This window comes from Canis lupus, chromosome 7 (assembly GCF_011100685.1).
Source record: "Canis lupus familiaris isolate Mischka breed German Shepherd chromosome 7, alternate assembly UU_Cfam_GSD_1.0, whole genome shotgun sequence".
NCBI lineage: Eukaryota > Metazoa > Chordata > Mammalia > Carnivora > Canidae > Canis > Canis lupus.
This window is the reverse complement of record NC_049228.1, coordinates 41353410-41374480: the sequence shown is the minus strand read 5'-3', so window position 1 is coordinate 41374480 and position 21071 is coordinate 41353410. Positions and strand designations below refer to the sequence as shown.

General features: G+C 51.7%; 2 protein-coding genes across 8 annotated transcripts in view; one reads left to right on the top strand and one right to left on the bottom strand.

Annotated features, from left to right (window-relative positions):
• Positions 1 to 7751, bottom strand: part of IQGAP3 (IQ motif containing GTPase activating protein 3) — a 38065-nt gene extending 30314 nt beyond the window's left edge. For 4 of the 6 annotated variants that reach the window (XM_038543008.1, XM_038543007.1, XM_038543006.1 and 1 more), the window contains exons 1-2: positions 7640 to 7751; positions 5038 to 5125 (exon numbers count right to left, since the gene is read on the bottom strand). In XM_038543008.1, the coding sequence (XP_038398936.1) occupies positions 5038 to 5125; positions 7640 to 7676 (125 nt within the window). In that variant the 5' untranslated portion in view covers positions 7677 to 7751. Of the gene's footprint in view, positions 1 to 5037; positions 5126 to 5512; positions 5545 to 7378; positions 7537 to 7639 lie in introns of those variants that run through there. The other 2 variants (XM_038543010.1, XM_038543009.1) reach the window with 2 other exon arrangements.
• A 3147-nt stretch (positions 7752 to 10898) lies between these two features.
• Positions 10899 to 19457, top strand: TTC24 (tetratricopeptide repeat domain 24). Of its 2 annotated transcripts, none has more exons than XM_038543005.1 (10): positions 10899 to 11217; positions 13063 to 13740; positions 13921 to 14124; positions 14704 to 14832; positions 14963 to 15075; positions 15413 to 15511; positions 16685 to 16773; positions 16932 to 17038; positions 17626 to 17722; positions 18534 to 19457. In XM_038543005.1, exons 1-10 carry the CDS (start codon positions 11208 to 11210, stop codon positions 18613 to 18615), a joined length of 1608 nt encoding a protein of 535 aa, XP_038398933.1. In that variant the 5' UTR covers positions 10899 to 11207; the 3' UTR covers positions 18616 to 19457. The 2 variants fall into 2 exon arrangements, with proteins under 2 accessions (XP_038398933.1, XP_038398932.1); XM_038543004.1 differs by having other exon boundaries at positions 13037 to 13740.
• Positions 19458 to 21071: the final 1614 nt, after the last annotated feature.

Genomic DNA, 21071 nt, shown 5'->3' with positions numbered 1-21071 from the left:
CTGGAATGGCCAGTCCTCAGCCCCTGCCCACCCCTGAAAATCCCCTGACAGATCCTGAACTGGTGCCGCTTTGGAGAGGCCCTTACCTGTTGCATGCTAGACCCTGCCTCAGTCTGGTTGGCACACCTATCCCACCATACCAAATCTGCTCACTTCTCTCATTTTGCGTGTTTTCTGAGAACCCAGGCCTAGAGGGTAACATCTGTCTGAATGACCTACACAGCCCTAAACCAGCTTTGATGACGATAGAGGTTGTGGGTTGTTGGCAGCAGCACAAAAGGACAGAAAGGCCACAGAACTAGAAGACCTGCCTTGCACACCATGTCCTCCACCTCACCCCTCAGAGCCTTGTTGTGTGACCTGCACACTGAAGACAGCGTGGGCTGCACCCCCACCAAGGAGGCAGTGGCAGGGGCTACTTGAGCTAACAAGTGTGAACACACTGGGAGTAGACCCAGGAAGCCTATTGTTAATATGGTGGTGTGAGAGAGCATCAGGGTCTTCAGAGGGGTTCTCCAAACTTCCCCACTGATTTCCTGTCTACCCATGTGATCTGCTTTTCTAGAGAACATTAAAAATATACTATTGATTAAGAGGAAAGAACTAGGGACGCCTGGGTGGCTCAGCAGTTAAGTGTCTGCCTTCAGCTCAGGTCGTGATCCCGGAGACCCAGGATCTAGTCCCATATCAGGCTCCCTACATGGAGACTGCTTCTCTCTCTGCCCGTGTCAATGCCTTTCTCTCTCTGTGTCTCTCATGAATAAATAAACAAAAATCTTAAAAAAAAAAAAAAAGAGGAAAGAACTAGGGACGTCTGGGTGGCTCAGCGGTTGAACGCCTGCCTTTGGCCTGGGGTGTGATCCTGGAGTCCTGGGATCGAGTCCCGCATCGGGCTCCCTACGTGGAACCTGCTTCTCTCTCTGCCTGTGTCTCTGCCTCTCTCTCTCTCTCTCTCTCTCTCTGTGTCTCTCATGGATGGATAGATAAAATCTTTTTAAAAAATTTTTTAAAAAGGAGGAAAGAACTAAGCATTTTATGCTGCCTTTAGAGCCAACGTCCCTTTGCAGGAAACATGGGGTACAGAGAAACAAACTGTTTGACACAAGAAAGCAAACAGACAAATCCAGAATGCAGGGCAGATGAGCCAGTTTCTTCACCCAGTTATGACATAAAGAACTGGAAAGGGGAGTGGGCTATTCTGGATTGAAGAAGATTCAAGAGACACAGCAACCAAACATAACATGTGAGCTTTTTTAGATCCTTATTTGAATAAGCCAACTGAAAAACAGGTTATTTTTTCAGACAATCAGGAAAATTTGAAAATGGCTTGGTGTTGATTTTCCAAGGATTAATGGATAACTTCTCTGGGTATTAAAATGGCATCGTGGTTATTATGTGAGCAAATGTCCATACATTTAGAGACAGACACTGAAGTGTGTAGGGGGATAAAAGGATGTGGTTTTGCCTTTACTCACAGATGGCATGACCGTCTATGTGGAAAATCTGAAAGAAGGTGACACAGCCTCGGGGACCTAACAAGTGACCACACAAGGCCATGGGACATAAGGTTACTATACAAGTCAGTTGCTGTCCAATATACTGCAGTGAAGAATTTAGGATTTGAAATTAAACACAATACTGTTTCTGTTAGCTCCCCAAAAATGAAACACTTAGGTATGAATCCAACAAAACATATACAAGACCTCTGAGGAAAACTATGAAACCCTAATGAATAAGATCAAAGGAAAACCAAACTAAATGGAAAGATAGGGCAGCCCCGGTGGCACAATGGTTTAGTGCTACAAGGTATGATCCTAGAGACCCGGGATTGAGTCCCACATCAGGCTCCTTGCATGGAGCCTGCTTCTCCCTCTGCCTGTGTCTCTGCCTCTCTCTCTCTCTCTCTCTCTCTGTGTCTCTCATGAATAAATAAAATCTTAAAAAAAAAAAAAAAAACAGACTTGTGACTGGGTTCCAAATACTTTAAAAAAAAAAGAAAAAAATGGAAAGATAACCCACACTCGTGGATGGGAAGGCTCCATACTGCCAAGATGTTAGTTCATCTCAACTGGGTCTACGGATTCAGTGAAATCTCAAACAAACTCCCAGCAAATTATTTTGTGGACATCAAAGGTACTGTTTCTAAAGTCTGTATGGAGAGCCAAAAGATCCAGAATAGTCAATACCATATCGCAGGAAAAGAACAAAGCTGGAGGACTGACACCACCCATCTTGGCCACAGTAATCAAGATAGTATGGCCTCAGTGAAAAAACAGATAGACGTATCAAACAGAATGGAGAGCCCACAAACAGATCCACATAACAACAGTCAGCTGATCTTCGACAAAGGAGCAAAGGCAATCCAATGGAGCAGAGATCATCTCTTCAACAAATGGCAGTAGAACAACTGGACATCTACATGCAAAAGAAATAAATCCAGACATACACTTTACACCCTTCACAAAAATCAACTCAAGATGTATCATCAATTTTTTTTTTTAATTTTTATTTATTTATGATAGTCACACAGAGAGAGGAGAGAGGCTGAGACACAGGTAGAGGGAGAAGCAGGCTCCATGCACCGGGAGCCCGACGTGGGATTCGATCCCGGGTCTCCAGGATCGCGCCCTGGGCCAAAGGCAGGCGCCAAACCGCTGCGCCACCCAGGGATCCCTGTATCATCAATTTAAATGTAAGATGCCAAACTGTAAAACTCCTAGAAGAGAACACAGGGGAAAACCCAGGTGACCTTCAGTGTGGCAATGACTTTTGTTTTATTTTTTCAAGTTTGTTTGTTTGTTTGTTTAAGATTTTGTTTATTTATTCATGAGACACACAGAGAGAGAGGTAGAGACATAGGCAGGAAGCCCGACTCAGGACTCAATTCCAGGTCTCCAAGATCAGGCTGAAGGTGGCGCTCAACCACTGAGCCACCCAGACTGCCCTTTAAGTTTATTTAAAAAAAAAAAATCTCTATGCCCAACATCAGGCTTGAACCCATGACCCCGAGATCAAGAGTTGCATGCTTGGTACACCTGGTTGGCACTCCCCTGCTCAGTGGGTAACCTGCTTCTCCCTCTCCATCTGCTGCTCCCCCTGCCTGTGCAATGTCAAATAAATAAATACAATCTAAAAAACAAAACAAAACAAGAGTTGCATGCTCCATAGCCTGAGCCAGCCAGGGGCCCCTGGCCATAATCCCCCACCTCAACCCTAGGCAATAACTTTTTAGACACAACACCAAAGACACAGTCATTGGAAGAAATAATTGATAAGCTGGACTTAATTAAAATGAAAAACTTCTGCTCTAGGGGGATCCCTGGGTGGCTCAGTGGTTTAGCGCCTGCCTTCGGCCCAGGGCGCGATCCTGGAGTCCCGGGATCGAGTCCCACATCCGGCTCCTGGCATGAAGCCTGCTTCTCCCTCTGCCTGTGTCTCTGCCTCTCTCTATCTCTGTGTGTCTTTCATGAATAAAATAAAATAAATAAAATCTTAAAAAAAAAAAAAAACTGCTCTAGAAAAGAGAATGAGAAGACAAGACACACTGTAGGAGAAAATATTTGCAAAACACATATCTGATAAGACTAGTATCTGAAATAAAAAAGGAAGGGGTGCCTGGCTGGCTCAGTCAGTGAAGCATGTGACTCTTGATTTCAGAGTTGTGAGTTTGAGCCCCACGTTGGGCGTAAAAATTACTAAAACAAACACACACACACACAAAGAACTCTTAAAACTCAACAATAAAAGAAAAAGCAATGGATTAAAACATGGGCCACAGATACCCATTAACAGACACCTCACCAAAGAAGACACTCAAATGGGAACTAAGCATCTGCAAAGATGCTCCACATCATATGTCATCAGGGAAATGCAAATTAGAGCAATGAGATATCACTGTACACCTATCAGAACAACCGAACTCTGGGCCGCTGACAGTACCCGACGCTGAGAGGAAATGCAGCAACAGGCTTTTAGTCACAGCTGCTGGGAATGCAAAATGGTGCAGCCATGTTGAAGACAAGTTAATGATTTCTCACAAAACTAAACATACTCCTACCATATGATCAGCAACCATGCTCCTTGGTATTTACCCAAAGGAGTTAAAACACATGTCCAAGGCAGCCCAGGTAGCTCAGCAGTTTAGCGCCGCCTTCGGCCCAGGGTGTGATCCTGGAGACCTGGGATCGAGTCCCACGTCGGGCTCCCTGCATGGAGCCTGCTTCCCCCTCTGCCTGTGTCTCTGCCTCTCTCTGTGTGTGTCTCTCATGAATAAATAAATAAAATCTTAAAAAAAATAAAATAAAACACATGTCCATACAAAACCTGCACATAAATGCTTATAGCAGCTTTATCCCTCACTGCCAAAACTTGGAAGCAACCAAGATGTCCTTCGGTAGGTGATGGATTAATAAACTGTGGTCCATCCAGACAACGGAATATCACTCAACACTAAAAAGAAATGAGCTGTCAAGCCCCGAGAAGACCTGGAGGAACATCAAACACATACTACTAAGTCAAAGAGGACAGTCTGAAAAGGCTTGTGCTGTACGAGTCCAACTATGGAGAAACTCTAGAGACAGGAGAAAAGGAATGGTTGCCAGGGGTGAGATGGGAGGACAAAGAGGCAGAGCAGAGGATTTTTAGGGCAATGAAACCACTCTAAGATACTCTAACGGTGGATATGTGTCATTTGCCATTTGTCCAAACCCACAGAGTGCATGATACCAAGAGTGATCCCTAAGGTCAAGTATGGGCTTTGGGAGACGATGTGTCAAGGTGAATTCATCAGTTGTAACAAATGCGCCACTCCTGCAGATGCTGACAGTGGAGGCTGTGTATGTGTGGGCACAGGGGTTACATGGGAAATCTCAGTCTTCCTCCTGATGTTGAACCCAAAACTGCTCTAACAAAACAAAGTCTTAGAGAGAGAGAGAGAGAGAAGAATGGACTCTTGTCCTTTTGTATTGGTGAGGGGGTAGGTGCCTGGGGTGGGCAGGGTGGGAAAGGGGGACCAGAAGGGGGCAGCCATCTGCTCACCGCTTGGCCTCCTCCAACCGGCACAGGTACTGATAGGCCACATTCTGCCGCCTCTGCTCATCCATTTCCTCAGCTGTGAGGCGTTCATCTGAGGAGTGAGGGTCAAGGTGAAAAGTGTTAGACAAAGGGCCAGAGTGCTGAAGTGCTTCTCAACAGACTTTCTTGGGCAGCTCTGCCCAGAGACCACTCATACGTCTGTCCCCCTCTTCCTAACACCCCTTGCTCCAATCTTGGGCCCCCATCTCGTAAAGCTGCCCTGGTCAGGACCCCTTCACGGGGAGCTCCTTTCTTTTTCCCTCCAGCCATCTCCTGACCCCTCCTTTCTGTCCGTCCAGACCCTTCTGTGGCTGGGAACGTAGTCTCTGTGTTCTCCAAGACCTGGCCCGTGTCATCCTCCTCAGGCACCCTCCCAGAAGCTGGGGCTAACAGGACCAACTGGGACTCATCATCCAATCTCCATGCATTCGTACCCTACCTTCTATCTGTCAGGCCCTGGGCCAGTGGATCCTTACAGATTAGCATTAGAAAAGAAAAACGTGTAAGTGACAAATTCCAACCTGAAGTGACAAGTGTGATTACAGCCACAGACATGCAAGCAGCAGAGGAGACAAAGGGTTCTTCCCACCAGTAAAATCTTAAAGAATGAAGCAGGAGGGGGCAGCTCAACAAAGAGAACCATGTGGAGGGCAGCCCCAGTGGCCCAGCGGTTTAGTGGTTTAGCGCCACATTCAGCCCAGGGCGTGATCCTGGAGACCAGGGATGAGTCCCATGTCAGGCTCCCTGCATGGAGCCTGCTTCTCCCTCTGCCTGTTGCCAGGGAGAGGCAAAGAACGTCTGTCTTTGAGGCAACACGTAATGTTAATCCCACTCTTTCCCTTATTTCCCTATATTGCACATCCTGCAACATGATTTGGACCAGGGGCGGGGCTTGTTGGAATTGGCAGTTAAGCAAGTTCACACACACGCAACGTCTCTGCCTCTCTCTCTGTGTCTCTCATGAATGAATACATAAAATCTTAAAAAAAAAAAAAAAAAAAAAAAAGAGAACCATGTGGAAAAGGAGGGCACTCCAAAAAAAAAAAAAAAAGAAAAGAAAAGGAGGGCACTCACTTCGGATGAAGTAGGACAGAGAGTCTTACAAGATCACAAGGATATCTTTACTTTTTTTGGTATAAGTCACCTGAGGAGGAAAACAATCTTCACACTAAATAAAATGCAGACAATAGGCTGACCCCAAACGTGAGAGCGGGGAATCCCCTAGGTGAGTCAACATACTATTCCGCCTTAGCCTCCACCTCCCTTCAACCTCCCCTTCTCCCATCTCCCACCTCTGGAGTGGCCTTCTGGAAGACAATACAAAATCAGATTGGGGGGGGGGGGGACGCCTGGGTGGCTCAGCCTTTGGCCGGGGGTGTGATCCCAGGATCTGGGATGGAGTCCCACGTTGGGCTCCCTGCATGGAGCCTGCTTCTCCCTCTGCCTGTGTCTCTGCCTCTCTCTCTTGCTGTGTCTCTCATGAATAAATAAATTAAAAAATCTTTTAAAAAAATCAGATGGGGGGAGAGAAAGCTGAACATGTACACACATGAGGAATAAACAGAGGGCTCGGAAAGAGACACGTCTGTCTTTGAGGCAACACGTAATGTTAATCCCACTCTTTCCCTTATTTCCCTATATTGCACATCCTGCAACATGATTTGGACCAGGGGCGGGGCTTGTTGGAATTGGCAGTTAAGCAAGTTCACACACACACACACACACACACACGCAACGTCTACAACCGTTGGTTGCTAAGCATGGAAAATAAACAGTAAGCAAATGACATCACCTCGGAGTTATGAACTGAGGGCTGTGTGAGACGGGCAGGGCTTCCTCCCTACACACACACTTTTTGTTTTTTTTTTTTTAAGATTTTGTTTATTTACTCATGAGAGACACACAGAGAGAGGCAGAGACACAGGTAGAGGGAGAAGCAGGCTCCCCGCGGGAAACCCGATACGGGACTCTCTATCCCAGACCCCATCATCACACCCTGACCTGAAGGCAGACGCTCAACCGTTGAGCCACCCAGGCGTCCCCCACACAGTCTTATTTAAATTTTTTTTTAATTTTTAAAAAAAATCTTCCTGCGCTTCACAGGTCTAGAACTAACTTTCCTTCAACAGATCCGAGAACAAGGACTTTGTTTTTTTGAGCCCTAATGGCAAGAAAGGGGAAGGGGTGGAAGAAGATTTTGCCTTTGTTCAGAAGGTCAGGCAGCAGCAGCCTTTCTGCCGTCCAATCCTCCTGACCCCACTGTCTTTCCAAAACAGTGTTTTTGCAAGTGTGGTCCGCGGACTACCTGCACGGTTACGTGCGGTGAGGCAGCAGCACAGCAGGGCTTGTTACCAATGCAGACGACGGGCCCCGACCCAGCGAGCTGGCGCTGCGACACAGGGCTGAGGAGCGTGCCGGTCACTTCCGGTCATCCCCGGCACACTTCGAGGGCCACCGTCTCCCCCGCGGCATCGGACGGGAGTCCCGGCCCCTGGTGGCTCCCTCCCCGCGCCGCGCAGGCCCGCCCCCTTCCTTGGACCCCCTCCGTGGCCCCCTCTGCACTCACACAGCGCCGAGCCCGCGCCCGCTCTCCGCGGCTCCATGTTCCTCCTCCTTCCAGGTTTGAATCTCCCGCCGCCGGGCCGCCGCCCTCGTCGTTGCAGCAGCCCGACAGAACTTCCGGCCCGAACCGCGGGGGCAGCTGGGATGTGTAGTCCAGACGGTGCAGGCGCAGGCACGCCGCCAGGTGCGGAGAAGGAGGTGCTGCGGCACAGTGGGAGCGGCATCTCCCTCTCCGCGCGGCGGTGGGCTGCTGTTCCTCTACGGATCCTCCTCTACCCTCTCCTCCATCATTTGCCCTAGTGTTCTCAGGAACTCCGCTGCGCCTCCTGTAGCGTTCTTGGCTCCCGCTAACTTGCGGGCCAGCTTGCGTGAACTAGATGGTGCGGATGCAGAGAGAAATTACCATAGTTAGGAGCGCCTGGCTGGCTTAGTCGGTAAAGCGCGCAACTCTCGATCTAGGGGTTGTAGGTTCAAGCCCCGCGTTGGGTGTAGAGATTGCTTAAAAAATAAAATATCTTAAAAAATCAGCATAGTTGATGCCCTATATATAACTTGCTATTCTGGAATGAGTGACAGTCAAAATACATGAGAGGTCAGCGATATTCAGAGGAATGAGGTCGCTACAGCAATGAAGTTACTACGGTAATGAAGTTAAGGGCAGCGAAGGACAGGAGGACTTTCTAGTGGAGGTGATAGCTGATGTTTGTTGGAAAGGGAACAAGACTTCATCAGCCTGAAGGAGAGAGGAATCTTAGCGCAAACAGCACTTGTGACCAAGGAGGGAGCCCAGGAAACGAAAATTGGTGCAGTTCTGTAGGTGAACAGAGTTCGGACAGGGAGAGGCGGGAAGAGCACCTCTAGAGACACGCTGGCAGCAGCTGCAATGCCAGACAGCAGGCTGAAGAGCAGGATGCGGTCTGGGGAGCAGCCACAAGCTCAAGAACACTTTACATATAGGTGGAGTCCCGGTTCACATTTTACAAAGATTCATTTTGCAGCAGGGGCTTGGAGCCAGGTGACACTAGGGCCAGAGACCAATCCAGAGTGTATGGCAGCAGCACAGGTGAGAGCTAGTAAGGCCTGAACTAGTCAAAATAATTATAATGACACCTGTCCTAAAATTTTGTTTTGCTATATTACCTAATGGGCTTCCCCCACCTGGTATTTCTCCTTTAGCCCTCCCTCCCTCCTACCAGTGCCCCAGTCAAGCTGCAGCCTATGCTCATAGCCTCAGGGGAGGCACCAGAGGGGTAGAACACAGAAATCATCCAAACCTTCCGAGGAACAGAGGAGATGCAGGGCTGAGACAAAACTGTGGGAGTTGTGGGGTTTGTAGAGAGTGGCTCCCCTTTGCTCACCACGCAGGAAAGTAGAGGGAATCTAGACTGCTGGTGATAGAAGCCCACTCCCTGCTTTCTGGAAAGGCCATGGGCCTGAGACCTGACAAGGAACAGTTGCTAACAAGGCCCTGATGTACAGAAACCCCGACCCCAGCTAGAAAGGAAGTACATGGACGAGCTACCCCCATTTCTCCTTGGGTTAAGGGCTCCTGGGCCTGAGAGGGCCAGATGGAGAGTAAGTAGATGGCTAAGGACTCAATGGGCCTTCCCTCTCAAGTTGTAGCATCCCATACTCCCTCCAACTTGGCCTCCACCCTGGGAGAAGGGAGGGGGTGAACCAAACTGACTCACACTGTCTTCTCCATCCCAGTGCAACAGGGACTGGAAACAGGGCCTGAGGAGAGATGTACTTCTCACATGCTGGGGTTAGATACCACACACAGCAATGACATGCACTGAGTGTCTATGGTATGCTGGTACTATATTTAGCATCATCTTGTTTTATCTTCATTATAGTGATGAGGGAAATGAGGCTTAGAAATGTCACACAGCTAAACTGGTGGAGCCAAGACACAAATTCAGATAGTGTAGCTTCAAGCTTGAGTTCCCTACCACCACGTGCTACCACCACCTCCACGGCTGTGGCTAGGATGCTGCAGAGGAGAGGGCATGCAGGGAAGAAGTCTCAGAGGTAGAACGAGTAGGAATAAGCTGGAGGAGGGGAGGTCGTGGCTGCCTCCCATGTTTCTAGCTCTTGGACTAGTTGGTGGTGAACCAGTGAACACTGGGAATGGGGGATGGGCAGATAGCAGGAAACAGGAATGTCGCTTGGACAAAAGCCAAGTCTAGAGACATATGTTTAGAAATTATTGGCTGATCAGTAGTGTGAAAATCAGACGAGTGGATGGAATGTTCATGAAAGTGTATGTAAAGTAAGAAAAAAACAAAGGGCAGAGGGTTGGAAACTATTTGCATTTAAGGGGTAGACAGAGGGCCCAGCAAAGGAGACAGAGAAGGAAGTGTCAGAGGAAGAGAAAGAGCCAGGATACAGTGGATCCTGTAAGCCAAGTGAGGAGACAGTGGCAAGGATATGTCAGATAAAGTGGAAATCAAACAAGCAAATCATTCAGAAATGATCACCAAGCCATTGAGAGGTCATTGGAACCTCAGCGAGAGTCGTTTCAGTCCCTGCACCCTCCCCAAACCTTTCCCCGGAAGGGAAGCCTACCAAGTGGCCAGGGACTGAGCTGAGTGTTGGCCCTGGCCATATGGTGGTGGCATCCTGGAGGCCAGCCCGTGGGTAGGAGCTGCAGGCAGCTGAGAAAGCCTGCCTTGGACACAAGCCCCATCTGTGGCACCCAGCACTGTGCGGGCACACTAGCCAGTGCAAGGAAGCCCTGCTACTTCCTATAACTTTGTTTCTGGCAAAGGCCTCTCTACTTAAAAGAGAGCTCCCTCTCCCCCAGGGTAAAGGAGGAGATTGGCTTTCTGCTCCAGGCCACCCTGGGTGAGTTAGTACAATAGGTGCCCACTGTCCTGGGATCTGCTGTCCTCTCATTAAGCAGAACGTGGAGCTCTGCTTGGGAAGAAGATTCAGGGGCAGAAAGACTCTTCTGATCTCCAGGCTGTCCTGACCATCAACCTTTAACCCCATTCCCAAATGTGAGATGTACCACACAGGAGCACAGTGTGTAGGTATGTGCCTCTGGGCGTGTGTGTGAGAAAGGGTTCTTTCTAGGACAGTCCTTGTTACAGCTTGTGATCATAGTACGGTGGAAGGAACCCTGGGCTAATTAGCCAGGAATCAGAAAACCTGGGGTCTGATCCCAGCTCGGTGGCTGCTCTGTGACCTCAGTCAAGTCCCATTTGCTTCTGATTCCCCTCCTCCGTAGAGTGAGAGTATGGGAGAGACGATCCCTGAGGTTGTAACTAGTAACAAGCCATCATGCTGTGATTCCCTGCTCACAGTGCAGGACTTGAGGGGTGTGTGCAGGGATGAGGTGGGGAATGGTGGGGCTGGAAGGGCAATGGAATCCAGGTAACTGTGCCCCCAGCCGCCATCAGTGATTCAGCACTATGATAGGGCACCTGAGCTGTCCATCAAAAAATCCCCCTGGAGTGGAGGGCGGTACCTGACTGTCTGGTAACCCCAGGGCTTTGAGCTCAGAGCTTGGCCAGGTAACCCAAGCCAAAGGGACCATTCCAGAAATCCAGCCTCAGAGAGCAGAGAAGATGGAGGGAGGTAAGTCTTCCCGTGGCTGGGCCCCAAGGCCTGATGGGGGTAGCCAAGAATGCCCCAGGAAGGAGGGCCTTGAAGGCAGGATTCCTGGTATTCCTACTTGCAAGGGAAATTTATTTAAAAAGACAATCACCTCTGCCTGCCTCTTCTAAAAAACAGGGGGAAGGGGCAGCCCCTGTGGCGCAGCGGTTTAGCGCCGCCTGCAGCCCGGGGTATGATCCTGGAGACCCGGGATCGAGTCCCACATCGAGTCCCACATCGAGTCCCACATCGAGTCCCACATCGGGTCCCACATCGGGCTCCCTGCATGGAGCCTGCTTCTCCCTCTGCCTGTGTCTCTGCCTCTCTCTCGCTCTCTCTGAATGAATAAATAAATAAATCTTAAAAAAAAAAAAACAAAACAGGGGGAAGGACAAAGAAAAGAGGAGGTGCTGAGAGACCAGGCCTGAGTCTGCCACCCCTTCCCCCATCTCCTGGGAGGAGAAATCAGGAAGAGGCTTTGCCTTCCTAGGGGAGAGACCCTTATAGGAAATACATACTGCTGAGGGAAGCATATTTGAGACCAGAGCAGGTGCTGGTGAGACCAGACTGGCCAGCTATGGGGAAAGAGGTCTCCTGAGATAGGGAGTGGGCAGTGAATGAAAGGCAGCATCCTCCTTCCTGAAAGCCAAATCCTTGCCAATTCAATAGCCTGCCCAGCTTAGTATCCCTAGTGCCCTGCGGGCCCCTGGTATGCAGCAGGCGCTCACCAGGTGTCTGCTGAGCCCACTTGATCTACACCTTGAGATCAGGCGCAGGAGTGCCCAGATTGTGAGCGGATGGGTGTCCATGGGAGAACAGTGTGAAGGAGGTGATGGGGGTGAGGCCCTGCATGTGCTCTGTTCACCTGTCTGTTTGTTTATTCCTTCAATGAGGATTTTTTTTTTTGGGGGGGGGGTTAAATTTTTTATTTTATTTAGTTAGTTAAAAGATTTTATTTATTTTTTCATGAGAGAAGCAGAGACATAGGCAGAGGGAAAAGCAGGCTTCCTATGGGGAGCCCAATGTGGGACTCACTCCCAGGACCCCAGAATCACACCCTGAGCCAAAGGCAGACGCTCAACCTCTGAGCCACCCGGGCATCCTAATGAGGATTTTTTTTGTATCATGGTAACATACATATAACATGACTTTTACCTTGTTAAGCCATTTTTAAAAAATATTTATTCATTCATGAGAGACACACAGAGAGAGGCAGAGATATAGGCAGAGGGAGAAGCAGGCTCCCTGCATGGAGCCTGACATGAGACTTGATCCCAGGACCTCAGAATCACACGACCTGAGCCAAAGGCAGATGCTCAACCTCTGAGCCACCCAGGCACTCCTTGTTAAGCCATTTCTAAGTGCACCGCTCAGTGGCATTAGGTACATTCGCATTATTGTGCCCATCTCATTCGATGAACATTTATGGAGGACCTACTATGTGCCAGACCCTCATACTCCTCCAAATCTAGTAGAGATAGACAAGAAAGTCAGCAATTTCAGCCTGGCATGACAAGTGCTATAAAGGACACGGGTGTGAGGCATTCTGGGAGCCCAGAAAGACACAGATGGTTGAGGGAGGAAGCTCTCTGGGAGCTGTTCCTTGACCTGGTTCCCAAAAGACTGAGAATGAGTCAGAACACTGGAGTAAGGGTTGATATGGCGCCCAGCAGGATCCATGACATAGAGTCAGATGGCAGAGATCACAGCAGGGCAGGGGTAGGGCTGAATTACTCCACAGGGATCCTGCTTTGGAGGAAGCCAAGGGTGACACACTGACCCCTCTGCTCCCCACTGTTAGCATTATGTCTTTCTCCAACCCTGAAGATGTCCCCCAAGAGCCTGAACCCTCAACCTCCAAGAAGAAAAAGAAGAAGCAAAAGTGGCCACAGCAAGAGGCCAGCATCCAAGCCCTCACCAGGGCTGGCCATGGAGCCCTACTGGCTGGCCGGAACCATGAAGCCTTGACCAGCTTCCAGAGGGCCTTCATCCTGGCCTCTGAGGCCCCACAAACTCAGGACACCTCTGTTCTCCGGGCCTGTGCCTTCAACCTAGGGGCCGCCTATGTGGAGACAGGGGACCCAGCCAGAGGCCTCAAGCTGCTCCTGCGAGCCCGACCTGAAGAGAAGGCGCAGGGCAGGGGTCATGGGGACCAATGTTTCAACGTGGCTTTGGCCTACCAGACCCTGGGCAAGCTGCCCCAAGCTTTGGCCTGGTACCACAGGGCCCTGGGTCACTACCACCCATTAGGTGACCAGGGGCAGGCCCAAGCAAAAATGGGAGCCTGCTACCGGGCTCTGGGACAGCCTGCACTAGCAGCCCACTGTCTGCAGGAAGCAAGCCAGGCCTACGTCCAAGCAGGGCAGCCCCAGGATGCAGCCCTGGCATTGGGGGCTGCAGCAGCTTGTATGCTGAAGAGTGGGCAACACGGGGTGGGTGACGTAGTACAGGTGCTGGAGGAGAGCCAGAGGCTTGCTGAGAGGAGTCCTGAGCAGGGACTGCTGGGTGAGGCCCTTGGGCAGAGGAGGTGTGGGGTCTGGGGACATTCAGACCAGGAGATACAGAGAGGTGGGGTGCATACAGGGTAGGGGGCTGGAGGACCCTGGGAGAGTGGGACAGGGGGCCGTACAATACAGCTTCAGCAGCATCTGACCTGGCTATCTGTGCCCCTGGCCACACCCTCAGGGCAGCTCTATAACGACCTGGGCCTGAGCTACTCCCAGCTCCAGCTGTTCTCGCTAGCAGCTGAGGCCTTCCTGCGGGCTCTGCCCCTGTGCCGGGGGCCAGGAGAGGAGGCCATGGTGCTGACAAACCTCGGAGCAGCCCACAGCGCCCTTGGCAACTATCAGGAAGCCCGGGATGTTCACCGGAAGGCAGCTGACCTGCATGGTGGGTACCAGGGCCCGGAGCAGGGGATCCGGACTAAGAGAAGGCTCCAGCCGGGGCTCAAGGCCCAAGAGTGGACAGACCTTTAGGGACGGGCATGGGACCAGGAAGTCCCGAAGCAGGGGGTAAGGGCTGGGAATGTGGGAGATTGGGTAGGTAGGCGGGACAGGGGGTTGAGGGCTCAGAGGCTGAGGCCTGGGATTGGGGAGGCAGCAGTGGGCAGCTGGAAGAGCCCCAGCAGGAAGAGGAGGCCTGAAGTGAGGCCAGCGCCTCCTCCCACCAAATGCTTGTGTGACTTGACATTCATTGTGGCTTTCTGAGCTTCAGTTTCCACACAGGTAAGAGGAGAACTATTGACACCTGCTTTGCCTGCCTGGCAGGGTTGTTGCATGGCTCATACTAGTGAGGGGCGGGGCAGGGCAGGGAGGGACACATGCACTCAGGCCTGAAGAGAGGCTATTGAGAGTGGAGGTGTCTGTGGTACACCTGGAGGTGTGCCACGGCTGAGCACCGGGACTCCTGGGAGCCACCCCTGGTTGCAGCCAAAAACCCCTCTTATGATGGGGCCGGCTCTGTCATCAGGCTCCGTGGGGCAGCGGCAGGAGCAGGGCCGCAGCTTCGGCAGCCTGGCATTTGCACTGAGTCAGCTGGGGAACCACAGAGCAGCCAGAGACAACTACCTGCATGCCCTACAGGCTGCCCGGGATACTGGTGAGGCGTTAGCAGGTGGTGTGGCAAGGGCCCAGGCTGAGGGTCCCTGGGTGCCGATGGGGGTATGGCTGGAAGGGAGGGCTGGTGATGCAGGGACCCATGAGAGGACCTCCTGGGCTCTCTTCCCCAGGGGACACGAAGGGGCAGTGGCAGGCCTGTGAGGGGCTGGGGGCCGCAGCAGCCAGGCTGGGGCAGCACAACCAGGCCTTGTGGTACTATAAGGAAGCACTGGCCCGGAGTCAGGTAGGACCACCCACCCCAGAACCCCACTCTTCCTGCTGTGCCTCCAGGAAGCCTCCTCTGCTGACAGTCCTGCCTTCTGTCTTCTTGCCATCCTTCCACTCAGCAAACATGTATCGGGCACACCGTGGGCTAGGTCCCAGGGCACTGTTGTGAGGAGGCCTTGGTCTCTGTCCACAGTTCTGGGCTGGCGGTAGCAGGGTGCTGCAAGAGCCCGGGGGTGGGGTAGAGAGAAGACAAAGCCGCCTTCCCTCCCCCTCTCCAGTCTCTTGCTTCTCCAATCCCCAGAGGAGCTCTTAGCCCAGGCATTCCCATCCCCCATTCTCTACCCACTCTCCAGAAGGAGCCAGACTCTGTGCGGGATCGGCTGGTGGCCAAGCTGGCAGATGCCATGAGAACCCACTTGGCCCAGGCGGGGCCTGTCCCGACCTACAGCCTGGTGAGGTGACACCTGAGACGAGGAGCTGGGGGTGGGGAGAGGTGACCAGAGAAGGAGTGGTGGTAAACAGCTCACATCCGCAGAGATGCGGCACCGGAGAACCCCTGTGTGTTACTCTGCCCTGAAGCCCACAGAGGGGACACCTATATCACTTTTCCAAGGACACCGGGGAGGTGGGAAGGGGGCCGGGGGATTGTGGCACGTCTCCCAGGACTAGGCTGTGCCAGCTCCTTGCCTGAGTGGTAACTAGCCAAGCACTTGAAGCCAAGGGATGCAATCAAGGACGCTGAGCCCTAGGTCAGCCCGGGTGGTACAGCGATTTGGCTCCGCCTGCAGCCTGGGGTGTGATCCTGGAGACCCGGGATCAAGTCCCACATCGGGCTCCCTGCATGGAGCCTGCTTCTCCCTCTCCCTGTGTCTCTACCTCTCTCTGTGTGTGTCTATGAATAAATAAATAAAATCTTAATCTTAAAAAAAAAAAAAAAAAGAAAAGGACGCTGAGCCCTACCTGGAGGAGGTGGAAACCCTTAAGTCCTTGGCTGCAGTTCCACAAAAGGCCACAGGGTGGGGGCAGTGCTCCAGGGAGGGTCCCCTCCCAGGCCATCCTGGGTGGGTGCTTCTTTGTGTGGGTCTCCACCTCTTCCTCTCTGGCTCCCCACAACCCTCTCTCTGTCTCCTAGCCTCTCAGCAGGTCCAATTTCTCCTCACCTTGAGATATCTCAGGGAACCAACCTCCCACCCAGGAATTTAAATTATACCTTAATATTTATTCTGTTTATTTAATGAGGTTTATGTCTTCTCTTAAAGACCAGGATACTCTATTTATAATTTGCAAGCAAAATTAAATTAGTCTAGTCCAGGCAGAAGACTGGATGGGTGGGGGGGTAGAAGAGCTGGGGTCCATCTGAAGGCGGCCACCAGCTTTCTGTGACTTTGCCACCAGAGGCCCCAGGCAGGGTGGGGTGGAGACCAGGCTCCAGCCAGGCCTGATGGTCCCAGAACCTGATTCTAATTTGAGAGTCGCTAGTGCAGATCTCTCCGTGGGTTTCTACAATTAGCTGGGTGGCACACCCAGTCTGTAACATGTCTGTCTCTGTGGGGCATGGCCTGTGGAGGGAACATATGCCCATGGATACACCCCTCACTGGTTCCTTTGCTCCCCACCATTCCCAGACTTCGGCTCCAGGGAGACCCCAGGCTCCAGGTGGGGTGGCCGGGCCCCCAGCTGGGGTGGGAAGGGGCAGAGCGGAAGTGTGGCACAGGTAAGTGGGGTGGGGCCAGAGCTCCAGCGTAGGGGAGGAGGTACACTGGAGGTGTGCAACTGCCTGGTGGGGGGGGGGGGGTTGGGACCTGCAGGCACCCCACAGAGGAGGGGACCTGTCCTAGGTTCTGCTCTCCCCCCTGCTCTCTGTCCCTCCAGGTCTTGGGGTAGGTGGGAAGAAGAAGCGTACGAGGAGAGCCAGGAGGAGAGAGAAGACCAGCAGCCGGCGGATGTCCCTGTGACATCTTGGGCACAGAGACTGGAGTGTGAGTGGGAGAAGGCCATCCCCAGCTGGGCATCTTCTCTCTGAAAATGGGAGCACTTTCCCTGTCCCAGCCCCTTCGGTTCCTGGACAGCCAGGATCCCAACAGCCGCTTAGGCCCAACGACCCTCTCCCCTGCCCAGGTCATGTCTCCAGGCCCTGGCCAGTTTCCCCAAACCCTCCCACAGTCACCTCTGCCTCCTGGCTTCCGTGGCTTTCCCAGCCTCTAGAACTTTGCAATTAGAGTACCAAGTTTCATTGAAAGCCTACTCCATGCCAAGTATGGGGTGATTTTCTTGCCCTAGTTCACTGTTTACCAGCCTCTTTCCTCAAAGGCTTTGCCATCTGGGGCAGAGCTCTTGGCTACTTGATGTTGTCTAGTGTTCTCCCCAAAGCAGCAGGGAGTCCCCCAGGCTTGCTCTGAACACCTGCCCTGTACAGAGTGTAGTCTCTGGTGCTCCCTCTGAGTCAGTGACCAGTGCACCCATCCCAACACCCACCACCCTTGCTCTTCTCCCAAAGCTTTCTCTTTCCCCCATGTTCTCGGTGCAGAGAGGCCTGTGACAAATGTGCCTGTCCCTCCCCACCCAGGTCTAGGACCCAGGGCCCATCTCCCACTTGGAGGCCAACGCCCCCTCCGAATGGAGCAGCCTGGCACTCTGGTGCCCAATGGCCCCCAAGCCAACAGGTGGGTTCCTGGGGAAGCAGAGGAGGCCTGGAGATAGATAAAAGGGGTGGGGGGTTGTGGCTTCAGATGCTTTTAAGGGAACATGATCACCATTCAAACTGGGAGGAGGGGGGATCCCTGGGTGGCTCAGCAGTTTAGCGCCTGCCTTTGGCCCAGGGTGTGATCCTGGAGTCCCGGGATTGTGTCCCACATCGAGCTCCCTGCATGGAGCCTGCTTCTCCCTTTGTCTATGTCTCTGCCTCTCTCTCTTCGTGTCTCTCATGAATAAATAAATAAAATCTTAAAAAAAAAAAAAAAAAAAACAACTAACTGGGGGCAGCCCGGGTGGCTCAGCGGCTTAAGCGCCGCCTTCAGCCCAGGGTGTGATCCTGGAGACCCGGGATCGAGTCCCGCGTCGGGCTCCCTGCATGGAGCCTGCTTCTCCCTCTGCCTGTGTGTCTCTGCTTCTCTCTCTGTGTGTCTCTCATGAATAAATAAAATCTTTAAAGAAAAAAAAAAACTGGGAGGAAGTTTGGCCCAGTGCCTGGGGGATCTGGTGCTTGGAGCCTGTTTGTCTTTAGCCTTGAGCAATCAGAACAGCACTCACCCAGTTCTAGAAGTCTGGGGTGTCCCCGGTCTCCTGTGCAGCCTGACTGGATGCCTCCCAGAGAGGGAGAATCCTGCTGACCTCAACACAGTTGAGGGTTGGGGTGAACGCTCAGGCCTCCCCCTCTTGCCCTGGGGCCCAGCACCTGACATAAGGGCCAGGGAAGCTGCCCTCTGCTCTTTCCCCAGCCAGCCCCACTGGCAAGCCCCTCTCTGCCTCCTGCAGGTCATCCAGCTGGTCCAGGGAGACCCCCAGTGGGAACCCTCAGAGGAGACCCACCGAGTCTGGCTTCTGTGCCATCATATGACCCCACTCAGCTGACCGTGAACGTGGCCTCCTTGGTACCTCCCTGACGCACAAACATTAGGGGTTTCCAGGACCAAGCCTTTTCCTGGTTGTTCAGTGCTCTAAGGGCAGGTGATGTAACATCGCCAAACAGTGGGCTCCTGTGTAGGCTGAACAGGGCCTTTGCAGTCTGGGTGCCAAGGTGTGCAGTTTGCTCCTTGTTGGGAGTTTCAGACTCAATGGGCAAAAGAAAAAGGAAAAGTGGACAGTGAATTTCCCCTTTTTTCCTTCCTGATCCAAACCTCTTGATTGCGAAGGCTCTTGTCAGCTTGGCTGTGACATAGTAGTCAGGACATTTTGCCATTGTGAACTGTCTCCTGACCTCCATCTTCTTGAAGGGGAAATGAGGATCTAATACTACAGAGGATGCATCTTAACCCACCGATGTGCTCCACTTTCTCCACTTCCTTGTGGGTGGGGGAGGCAATGCCTCAGGCCCATTGGGACCGCTGCTGTCAGTGGCCACCATGTTTTGTAAGGCATGATTATCACTCAGCACACACCACACCCTGCTCTGAGTGCTTCACGCATGTTTTCTCCTGCAGTCCTCGCAGCAGATGACCCCCTTTCACAGATGAGGCAAAGACAGCACAAAGGTTAATGACTTTCCTCCCAGGCCACACAGCTAGTGAATGGGGAAGCCGGGATTCAAACCTGCACAGTGAGCACCCTCTAGAATGCTGTGTGGTTCTGCTATCCCCTACTTACGCTAATGTTCACCAAGAGTTGATTGTGTTGGTAACAAATGTGCTTATGCCATATGTAAGTGTACTTTGTGCTTTAATTAAATATTATATAAATTGATGACCTAAGTGTGAAAACAAGCACTGTTTGTATGAAAACGAAGTTGAATCCTTAGAGGTCTTGATTAAGGTAAGTCAATTCAAAAACTACTATTGAATTAGATGTGAGCAAGACAATGATAACATCTTGGGGCAAAATAGTAAAAATCTAGATGAATTTTGCATTCAGATTGCTCCAAACATGCCATCAGTTGTTCCAGCTTAAGGAAGCAGACTGGAAATTATAGGCAATCTGTAAAGAGGTTTATGGAGGAAGGATGGGGAGCTCCAATCATGGGCCCATCCTCAAAGAGAAGACCCTGGCCACACTTGGACAGATGGCAAATGAATGTACTTTTTTCTTTTTTTTAAGATTTTATTTATTGATTCATGAGAGACACAGAGAGAGAGAGAGGCAGAGACACAGGCAGAGGGAGAAGCAGGCTCCATGCAGGGAGCCTGACGTGGGACTCGATCCCGGGTCTCCAGAATCACGCCCTGGGCTGAAGGCGGCGCTAAACCGCTGAGCCATCTGGGCTGCTCCTACTTTTTTGTTTTAAGTTGAAATAAAATAATTCATTCCTAGTCCTGTCCGAGGGGAGGGCTTCTACGACACTGTGAACTACTTTACCTCACCATGAGATTTTGAGGATTCATTGAAATATCTGTAGAGGACCTACTGTGGGCTCAGCATGGAGCTAGCAGCTGGGGACACAACTGCTCACCTTCCTTGGAATCCTGTCAGGGGTTCAAGATGTCTTGATTTGGATGCAGGTTCACCTACTGTAACAAAGCCCAATGTAACCGTGCCTGTAAGCCGAGACAACTTTGTTCCTCTCTTATGAAAGCAGCCCCAGGGGATCCCTGGGTGGCTCAGTGGTTTACTGCCTGCCTTTGGCCCAGGGCCTGATCCTGGAAACCCAGGATCGAGTCCCACATCAGGCTCCCTGCAGGGAGCCTGCTTCTCCCTCTGCCTGTATCTCTGCCTTTCTCTCTGTGTCTCTCATGAATAAATAAATAAATGTTTTTTTTAAAAAAATATTTATTTATTATTTATGATAGACAGAGAGAGAGAGAGAGAGAGGCAGAGACACAGGAGGAGGGAGAAGCAGGCTCGATGCCAGGAGCCTGACACGGGACTTGATCCCAGGACTCCAGGATCGCGCCCTGGGCCAAAGGCAGGCGCTAAACCACTGAGCCACCCAGGGATCCCCCAATAAAATGTTTAAAAAAAAAGAAAGAAAGAAAGCAGCCCCAGCCAATGTGGTGGCTTCTTGGAGCTCAGAGCTCGGAGCTGGGAAGTATGAGGGCCGCTCTGCAGTCCTCCACACGGGATTCCCATGCCCTGGCCTAAAATGGCTGCCCGGCTGCGCCAGAGCACCTTCCTCCCAGCCAGGGGAAGAAAAAGAGGAAGTGCTGGAAAACACGTTTTCTAAAAGGCAGGACATGGCACGTCATCTTTGCTCAGACCTCATTGGTCAGCGTGTAATCACATGTATGTGCAGCTGCTGCAAGGGAGACTGGAAAGTGTAGTGTTAAACTAGGCAGCCACGTGACCAGATAAATCAGGGGTTCTGCTGCCAAAGGAAGAGAGGAGAATGGATTTTGAGGGACAAGTAGCAGCATCTGCCATGGG